The sequence below is a fragment of the Dromiciops gliroides genome, chromosome 4, assembly GCF_019393635.1.
Source record: "Dromiciops gliroides isolate mDroGli1 chromosome 4, mDroGli1.pri, whole genome shotgun sequence".
NCBI lineage: Eukaryota > Metazoa > Chordata > Mammalia > Microbiotheria > Microbiotheriidae > Dromiciops > Dromiciops gliroides.
Genome location: NC_057864.1, coordinates 455,390,949 through 455,401,116, shown reverse-complemented (window position 1 = coordinate 455,401,116; position 10,168 = coordinate 455,390,949). Strand labels below are relative to the sequence as shown.

At 44.1% G+C, this 10,168-nt stretch overlaps 1 protein-coding gene across 4 annotated transcripts in view; it reads left to right on the top strand.

Moving 5' to 3' along the window:
- The window catches only part of AP2B1 (adaptor related protein complex 2 subunit beta 1), a 128,981-nt gene that overhangs the window by 55,894 nt on the left and 62,919 nt on the right, over positions 1-10,168 (top strand). For all 4 annotated transcript variants that reach the window (XM_043964235.1, XM_043964237.1, XM_043964234.1 and 1 more), the window contains exons 8-13: positions 49-169; positions 293-388; positions 3,135-3,250; positions 4,612-4,777; positions 5,453-5,551; positions 6,677-6,936. In XM_043964235.1, coding sequence (XP_043820170.1) covers positions 49-169; positions 293-388; positions 3,135-3,250; positions 4,612-4,777; positions 5,453-5,551; positions 6,677-6,936 — 858 coding nt within the window. The remainder of the gene's footprint in view (positions 1-48; positions 170-292; positions 389-3,134; positions 3,251-4,611; positions 4,778-5,452; positions 5,552-6,676; positions 6,937-10,168) is intronic.

Genomic DNA, 10,168 nt, shown 5'->3' with positions numbered 1-10,168 from the left:
ACTAAAGAAGTCTGTTTGTCTTAACCTGTTTTGCCCTTTGTTTCCTAGGCCTGAAATCTTAAAGCAAGAGATCAAAGTCTTCTTTGTGAAGTACAACGACCCCATTTATGTCAAGCTGGAAAAGCTGGACATCATGATCCGCTTGGCATCCCAAGCCAACATTGCCCAGGTTAGACCATGAGAGGACTTGTTTGTACACGAGGTTATCTTTCAAGGGTTAGACTCAGTTTTAGAGTGGAAGTTATTTGCAGACAGTTCTTAATAACTTTCAGTCTCTTGTGCTTTTTAATAGGTCCTGGCAGAACTCAAGGAATATGCCACTGAGGTGGACGTTGATTTTGTGCGTAAGGCTGTGCGAGCCATTGGCAGATGTGCCATCAAGGTCGAGGCAAGTATCTGCTGTTGGCCATGACCCAGGGCACGGGGCCTGCGTGTTCTCCTCGTCAGTTCTTGTGTTCAGTCCACTGTAGTGGGTCTCAGAGCATCAGACGGTGATGGAGAGGACAACACGCATTTTTGGCTATGAAGGGCTCCACTATAGCTTGGGGGGGGGGGGAGCCAGTACTTCAGGTGACAGGAGGAAGTAAATGTCCTTTCAGAGAAGTGCTTTCCTTGTGCCTGTCTGTTGAGGGGAGTGCGATGTTTGTGTACAAATCCTCCTCAGGTATTACTTAGAGGAAATATGATTTGGCAGCATTATTGGGGTGCTAGAGTTCAATAATTCTGAGTGATGTTCCTAGCTCTGTTAGTCTCACTCAAGTTTCCATTTTTCCATCTGATGTCATAGTATAGAGAGCACTGGACACAGTCAGGAGGCCTTGAGTTCAAGTGTGGTACCAGTCATTTAGTAGCTCTGTGATTCTAGGCAAGTCACTTAATTGTTGTCTGCGTCAGTTTCTTCATCTCTAAAATGGGGATAATAATAGTACTACCTTGCCACTATTATAATAATAATGATTTATTCCTCTGTTTGACCTTATAGTATTCTCTTTGGGAGAGCTTAGAAACATTGTACCTTCTAGACTAGGAGCTAAACCACACTTCTCAGCTACTCAAATAAAGATTTTTTGAATTTGCAAGTTATAGGACATTAGGGCATCCTTGCCATATTCTGCTACCCTTATGCATTTGTTGTCCTGGTAAGATTATCTACACATGTAAATGATATTCCATTAAGTGCTGTGATAGTGGATGTTCCTGTTCATGGCAGTGCTTTTCAAAGTCAATGCTTTGTAAAGATCCATATGTTAGCTTCTCTTTAAAAGTAAAAAAAAAAAAAATCGACCACCTCACTCTGAAATTAATGTTATCTAGACCTAGCATTGTTAGATCATTCAAACTTGAGTGGATATTACTGTTACATAGTGTGACCGATAGAAAGCTTTCTTGGCTGTCTTCCAAAAGTTAGAGCTGGTTTTGATTAGCTGTTTAGATGTTGGACTCCAACTTTCAGGGTAACTGGCAGGAATGGATTTTCCAGGGAAACTAGGTGTTAGTGCTTGAATATTGTCTATTGTTTGATTCTCTCTCAGCCAACATTGGCTAGTGAACATGACCATGAGAAGGATTCTGCCTCATGTTCAGTAGCTTAGAGAAAACACTTTTCTCAGGAGGATCTGGCTCTTTGATTCCCTCATAACGTGAAACAAGGACAAGAAAACTCCTCCTCCTTGTTTTTATGGTAACTGTTGAAATTGCAGCAGCTATCCCTGTTTGAATGAGAGAGCCTCATGGCAACCTTTGGGGTGTCCTCAGTCTCTCGGGCAGTGTTCTCCTAGTGCTGTGTGTGACTGTTATAAAGAATGGATCACCGGTTTTGAGTTTAGGGGTCATTTGTGCAGAATTACCCATTAACCAGCAAGGGGGATGTAATGAGATGAAAATAACCAACAAAGATGTGTCCGTTTTGTTTGAGTGCATTTTGGGAAAAAAATTGTGATTTCCATTAGCTGTGTTCAAGCTACATGGATTAAAAATTTAATCTGGTGATGTAATAGGCAAATTCACCTGATCATGTGTAGCATCGGCACAGTGCTGTGTAACTTGGGTGAGCTAGTGTTTGCTTAGGATACTCATGAAGCTGGGGTTGGTGAAGAATTGGAGAAAGGGCCTGCCATAGGAAAGTTTCCAACAGATTTATTATATCCAGAGGAAGGGGACCCTGAAGGGCTTTTGCATTTCAGTCTTTCTTCTAAAAAGAGACTCGGTGGCAAATGCAGCCTCCTCTCTGGGCTTTGTGCCCCTTCTGCAGACCCAGGGCCAGCTGTGGGCTTTCATTTCAGCTCTTGGTCATGGGCCAGAAGGGATCTCAGAGGTCAGTATAGAGCCACTGGTGGCCCAGACGGGGAAGGTGGTGACACCTAAGCAGTGCCAGAGCCAGGACTCGCCCCAGGCCCCTCTGGCTGCAAGCCAGGCCTCTTTCTTCAATGTACCTGGCCACCCCTGGCCAGCTTCCTTCTATCAAGTTGATTTTCACAATGCTTATCCTTACTGCACATTTGCTTAGAACCCAAGAATTTCCCTGTTGATTTTGATTCCTGCATCAGTCAGTCAGCAGATGTGTGCTAAGTGTTGAAGATGAGAGTCAAAGTCCAAAGAACGAAACCATCTCTCTGACGGGGAAGACCACAACTACACGTCAGTTAGCAGACAGTAAAATGGAAAGTTAATAAATAAGGGCAGTAGGCTAATGATAATTGCTTTATAGATCCAAATGGACCCTGTAGGAGCCTGTGCTCTCCCAGGGGTTCCCAGCCTGTCAGGACAACTGTTGAGATGACACTTAAGCTGACAAATGTCTTTCTTTAGTCACGTCCTCAGACTCCCCTCAGTCTCATCTCTGCATGCATGTTATTCTGGGGTAGATTGTGTCATCTGGGGCATTGTTTATTTCTGTGGGAGAATAGATGTTTGTCAAATGGCTAGTTAAAATGCTGAGTGTGCACCCACTTTTTGGTTTCTTAGCAGCTTAAACTTTGGTAAAATTATTAGCCAAATTATGTCCAAACTTTTTACTTGGTTATTGCATTGGAAAATTGCTCACCAAGTGGTGACAACACTTCACGCCTCCTGGGTAAGAACACCAGATTTCTGACTGTCCCTCTGACTTGTCACATTTTTGTTCTTGTTCCCAGCAATCTGCCGAGCGATGTGTGAGCACGTTGCTGGACCTTATCCAGACCAAAGTCAATTATGTGGTTCAGGAGGCGATTGTTGTCATCAGGGACATCTTCCGCAAATATCCCAACAAGTACGTGAGATGAGAAGGAGAAGGACTGCTTAAAATCTGCTCCTGAGCCCCCTGGGGAAAAGTAGTGACCTGTAAGGCAGCTCTCTCAGAAAGTGTTACCTGGTGTCTGCTTTGCTTTATTCTTTGATAAGTTGGTGTGATAGTCTCATCCACATGGATTGCCTGGTCAACAGAAGTATTTAAATTAACCTCTGACTCTTCTGAATTTGAAGCCATATTAATGCCAGGGGATAACCGTACTGCATGTTTTCTGTGATGTGGCGCCCTTGGAGAGCAGTTAGTAAACATGTATCCAACTGTCTCTGACAGGCCTGCTATGAAGCAGTGCTATGTCTGGCAGCCAGAAGCTGCAGAAATCTACTTTTTCTTCCCCACACCTTGCAAGTTGAGGTGATTTTGCTAAGCAAAATAGATCTTTCTAGGAAGCAGTGAAGGAAGTGAAAGCCTCAGTCTAAAGTCAGGTGTTTTGTGTTACAAAAAATGCGTTTTATTTCATCACGACATAACTCTTGATTTGATGGGATGCTCGGGGCCATGTATTGAAGGGGTGTCAGCACATGTGAGTTCCAGAAGTGGTTGGGATGCATTTTATAGTGAGGCAGCCAGCTGATTAGCAAACCTGGTGTGTACTGAACATGACTGTGGGAAGGATGTGGGTGTTTATCTGGTTGGTGATTTTGGGGCTGTAATTGACAGAGAAGCTCTGCCATTCTTCACTTTGGAGGAAGGCTGATGTCATTGGTCAGTGTTGGCAGCGGGATCTACTTCTCAGAGCTATCTTGGCCAAAGAGAGGGGTCCCCATGATAGAAACGAGCAGACAAACGGGATCTCTAAAAGCCACTCTTTATTTGTTCCTTTACAGCAGCTATGAATTGTGATGGGGGAAAGAGAGCCCTTAGGGTGATAGGAGGCCACAGAATCTCTTTGGTTTTGACTCCTTATCTGCTCTTAGTTGATTCTTAGCCTTAAGGAAAGCCGCTGAACTTCTCTCTGCATCCAGTACAATAGCATCCCTAGTTCATAATTGTGATGTGAGAATAGACTGAGGGGGCTGCTAGGTGGCGCAGTGGATAAAGCACCAGCCTTGGATTCAAAAGGACCTGAGTTCAAATTTTCCCTCAGACACTTGACACTTACCAGCTGGGTGACCCTGGGCAAGTCACTTAGCCCCCATTGCCCTGCAAAAAAAAAAAGAAGAAGAAGAAAAGGAAAAAAAAAAAGAAAATTGCCTGAGAATAGACTGAGAAGGTGGAAGCTCTTTTTGATCTTTCTTAGAAAAAAAAATCCTATAGAAATAAAAGTTGGTGTCATCTTAGACCTCATGGGTTGTTAGTCATCAGGCCTGTTTTTGTTGTGTTAGGTATGAAAGCATCATTGCCACTCTATGTGAGAACCTCGATTCCCTTGATGAGCCGGATGCCCGAGCTGCCATGATTTGGATTGTAGGAGAATATGCTGAGAGAATCGATAATGCGGATGAACTCCTGGAGAGCTTCCTGGAGGGCTTCCATGATGAGAGTACCCAGGTGAGTGCTCTCTCCCCAGAACCCCCGGCCCTCTCAGGATGGCAGTCGGGGGCTTCACTGGGGCTTTCAGAGTTCAGAGGCACAATTACAATTCCATTACTGACCTTCAAACCAACGGCTAGGTAGGGGAATTGACCATGGTTACCTATTTGTGGTCATCTTAATAAATCATCTTCAGATCACTCCCATTTTAGGCAAGCAACTTCCTAGTTAAGATGTTTATTGCTTGAATTTGCCAGAAGGCCATCCCAACCACCTTTAGTCCTGACGTGTCTGTGCTCTTGGCTTTTGTCCCAAGGTGACTGTGGTTTCCGTAGTCTCCTAAGGCTGTGACTGCTCAGTAGCTTGTGGTTGGAAGGAAATAATTCAGAGCTTGGTCAGGGCCCGCTCGATGACACTGGCTAAGGAAATCAAAGCCGTTATTTTCAGCGCCTAGAAGGGTTAAGTAGAGGAGGGTGGTGGATGCTTTCAGTGCCACTTCACGTGATGGCGAATTTTAGCTCTTCTCCATTGGTCAAGATAGTCATGTTCCAAAGGGCGCTAGTGTCCCTGTTGTCTTCACAGGGGAGAAGATCACCCAGGGACTTCATAGTAGCAGATCATCTTCTTGCAAATGCCCTGGGCTGGTGCAAAGACCTCTTTTGACCTCATCCTTCTTGGCTTGTGTATATGTAGGTGCAGCTAACTCTGCTCACAGCAATAGTGAAACTGTTCCTCAAGAAACCCTCAGAGACTCAGGAACTGGTCCAGCAGGTCTTGAGCTTGGCGACTCAGGTAAGGATGCTGAATGGTGTCTGTGATGTGCATAATGATGTGCTTGGACTTTGTGAGATTGTTCGTGAATATTTGAGAGAGGGGTCTCCCCTTGTCACTTAGTCCCTGTATCTGCTCCTTGTAATTTTCTAGAGTCCCTTTATCTCAGCTGTCAGACATGTCTAGTGGTTGGTGTCTCCCATCTTTTTCCCCTAATTTCCAGACTTCTCGTTAACTGCTTGTTCCTTTTTGGACTAGGAAGCCACAACTAACTTTGTTCAAATCCTCTTTTAAAATAGTCTGAGCCAGGACCAGAGGAACTCTAGCTGCCTAAAGGACAGAAACTTCAGAGGCCGGGCAGGGACATTGTATTTCCATGCTCAGAGGACTTTTGTGCTTCCTTTTTGGTTCAGATAGTTGATAGGGAGCATTGTGCCCTAGGTCACAGGATTCAGTGTCTCAAGTGCTTTGAACACTAAATGATGTTGCTTCTCACAAGCTGAAAATTTTGGGAGATCTTTGCCTAAATCTCAATCCCAAATTAAATGATTTTACTCTGTCATCACACACAAAGTGCTTTTTAAAAATCAGTGCCTGAAATTGCAGGTCAAGATTGACTTGGGTTGACAGAAACTGAGAACGAACCATTCGTTAGACAGAAATCTAAATAAAAGACATATAGAAACTGTTGTAAAAATTAATTTTGGGGGGCAACTAGGTAGCGCAGTGGATAGAGCACTGGCCCTGGAGTCAGGAGTACCTGAGTTCAAGTTCGGCCTCAGACACTTAACACTTACTAGCTGTGTGACCCTGGGCAAGTCACTTAACCCCAATTGCCTCACTTTAAAAAAAAAAAATTAATTTTTGGCACTGTTTTGTTAAGTCTTCTAAGCCTCAGCTGGAGTTCCGATAGTTCCTTTACACTGAGTTTTTGGAGTTTTTCCTTTATTTTAGTTTTTCTTTAACTTTTGAATGCCATTTTTCAGCCTTATTCCCTGTTGAATTGGAGAACAGAAGATGACCCTCTTGAAAAGGCTATGTTTCATCCACATGGTGCACCGTATATACACTGAGCATTGTAAGATGAGGAAGTTGGGGTTTCTCTGGGCAGATAAAATCCAAAAGAACTCCTTGCTATTTCTGTAGGATTCTGATAACCCTGACCTCCGAGACCGGGGCTATATCTACTGGCGCCTTCTTTCCACGGATCCTGTGACAGCTAAAGAAGTGGTCTTATCTGAAAAGCCCCTGATCTCTGAGGAGACAGACCTGATTGAGCCTACCCTCCTGGACGAGCTCATCTGCCACATCGGTTCTCTGGCCTCTGTATATCATAAGCCTCCCAATGCTTTTGTCGAGGGCAGCCATGGGATCCACCGGAAACACTTGCCCATTCATCATGGGAGGTAAGCACCTTGGATAGAGATCCAGCTAAGTGGGGCAGGGGCAGAGGGAGAGTCTCCTGGGAAAGAGGTCTCTCTGCTGGCTGCTGGTGATGGTAGAGAAACCCCTGTGGGCTTCTTCTAGGCACCAGTGCTCTTGTCCTGTTGTGGGTCAGAATCTGTGGGCTCAGACCCAGAGAATTTGGAATTATTGAAAACTGTCAACCTAGTAAGACGTTACCATGATCTGCCTTCGTATTGGACGTGGAAAGAATTGGTTGGAGTCTCTACATTCCAATGATCTCATCTGCCTGAAAACAATATTATTTCCTGACCCCACTTCTAAAATCTGTTAAGAAAAAGCCAAATTCAGTGAAATGGGTTGGCTTCATTTATCATCACTCAGCTGGTTGTGTGTGTAAGACCTTTTTAGCTGTAGCAACACTTAAAAATGCCATTTATCATTTTAGTGTTGCTTTTTCTGTAATTAGGGATCTGTAATTTCACTGAAATTTGGGCTGTACCAGTCCCTTACAAACTGACATTTAGGGGTGGCCTGCCAGAAATCCAAAATATTCTCTGTAAAATCCCATGAACTGGGCTGTTGTGAACATAAAGAACAGACCTGAGATGGAAGGATGTGGGGGGTGGGGGGGGGTGGGCTTGAAAGATCAAAAGAAACCACTAGGCTTGGCTCTTGTTATCAAGTCCTACTAACACCGCAGTTTTCCTCACAGCCTCCCTGCATAGTAGTTAGATTTTACTCAAATAAAAATGAAGGCTCAGATCTGGGATGGGCTTTGCCCCTGGGGTCAGGGCAGAGAAGGAGCTGGGCTGAGGAGTGTAGGCCTCCAGCCTGGGCCTGGCTTCATTCCCCTCTTGTGACTCTGTAGTCCAGTCACAGTTCTTGTGATGAGAGTAGATCAGTAGTGGCCAATCAGGTGGCCTTTCTTCAGAGAGCTCTCTCTACAGCAGACTGTGTAGACAGAGATTCTGACTAGATACTTGGGTTCTAATGGGGCCTGGTGGCCTTTCCTTCCTCCTTCCATTTCTCTGTTTGCAGATAGCATTTTGCCATCATGAGCAGTGTGTTAGATTTTTGTCCACAGAAGCCATTAAAATTCATAAGGCTTTTCTAAAAATGTCACTTGGGAGGTAAGATATAGAATTTATTGCTTGATTCTTGAGATAATAAAAGGAGCAAGCAGTCTTTTGATGAAAATGATGCCCCACTTTGGCATTTGATCCCCAGGGCCAGGCATCATTTGGGGAGTGTCTGGACCTGTGGTTTCCTTGGTGTATGAGACTTCCCAGTGTGAAAACTATCTCCACTGAGACAGCAGCTGATTGGCCCTTCAGAGAGGTGCCCAGGGCCCTGAGGGCTAAAGGGCCTCATCGAGGTTCATGCCAAGCCGTGCTGCCTTAGAGCTTGGTTTATTTGGGGTACAATAATATGCTAATTATACTGTCCTTGTGCTTACTCCAAAGCACCAAAGGAGAAATGGATATGCTGTTCCACCCAGGACCCTTTGTGATATATGCAACTCCCAGGAGTTCCAGGTGGCTATAAAGATATAAAGAGATATAAAGAGGACAATTATAAGAAAATATTCTCCAGGGCACAAGGAAAGAAATAAAGCCAATTTTTAAACTTTTCAAGGAAACAATTTAAGCTCTTATTTAAAGACTTTTTTTGGTTGGGGTCTCTGAATTGGTTGTTTGATGATTTATTATATGATCCCCTCCCTGATAGCATTTTTGAGTTGTTGCCACCACTTATGCTACCTTTTATTAAAGAATTTAGTTGGCACAAAAGGATTCTTCTTTTAAAAAAGCCACATGGCTGATGGAGTGCTTTTGCCAGTATTGCTGACACTAGCATTAATTTGTAATTTGAGGTTAATAAGTGTTATTGAGGGGCAGCTAGATAGCACAGTAGATAAAGCACTGACCTTGGATTCAGGAGGACCTAAGTTCAAATCCAGCCTCAGACACTTAACATTTACTAGCTGTGTGATCCTGGGCAAGTCACTTAACCCTCATTGCCCCACAAAAAAAAAAGAAAAAGAAAAAAAAATAGTGTTATTGAATGCAACATGAAATAAAACCACACTGAAAATTCTATCCTACCCTCTAATGGCCTTCATTACTAGAAAGGTTGTGTTTTTGGTGAAATTTTTTTTTTAAACAGTCTGTCATCTTAATTACTACTTAGGTAGAATAAGAGACTTATTGTTGAGTGTACCCGATACTTTTCTACCAGGGTTTGGGGTGGAGGTGGTAAATATTTGTCTAATGTAGGAACATCTCAGAATTTTTAAAGATCGCATTAGGATGTATCTTACTGTTGTTTCCCATGAGCTGTTGATGGAAATCCTTTTCTGGTGTGTTCTGAGTTTCCCATTTCAAACCTGTCGGATTGGTGCATGCTTTCTCTCGTTACTTGGTTTGCCACCTGTTGATGTTGGTGATCCATATATTATTACACATTACTCAATGGCCTTGGGCATAAGGTATGGATGTGGTGGAATTTTAGGGTGCTCTTGGCCGGGTTTTTTCCTTTTACCTCCCTGCTACACTTGACCCTGGTGACCTCCTTGAAGTCTGATGCTTCTTTGGCCTTTATGACTGATTTTTCTTTGACTCTTTTGTACCTTTATGGCTGTTTCTACTTCCCCTATTACCTGCCTGCTCATTAACTTGTTCCTTCCCTTTTAATTACTTGATGTCTTAATAGAATTGAGCAGTGGTTTTCTCTGTTAACCTGAACAAAATCTATTTTGTTTGTCTCTCTAGCCCATTTACCTACCGCCCATTTTGGTGTGGCACCACGACTAAAAAGTTAAGCTTGAAAACTGGTCTCATCTCTTCCAATTTCCCATCTGGTTTTTCTATTTGACCATTGGTAGTGTTACTGTCTTCCTAGTGCCTTGGTCCGTCCTTCCTTCCTTCCTTCCTTCCTTCCTTCCTTCCTTCCTTCCTTCCTTCCTTCCTTCCTTCCTTCCTTCCTTCCTTCCTTCCTTCCTTCCTTCCTTCCTTCCTTCCTCCCTTCCTTCCTTCCTCCCTTCCTCCCTTCCTCCCTTCCTCCCTTCCTCCCTTCCTCCCTTCCTCCCTTCCTCCCTTCCTCCCTTCCTCCCTTCCTCCCTTCCTCCCTTCCTCCCTTCCTCCCTTCCTCCCTCCTCCCTCCCTCCCTCCCTCCCTCCCTCCCTCCCTCCCTCCCTTCCTCCCTTCCCACTCTCCCTCTCTCCATTCATCC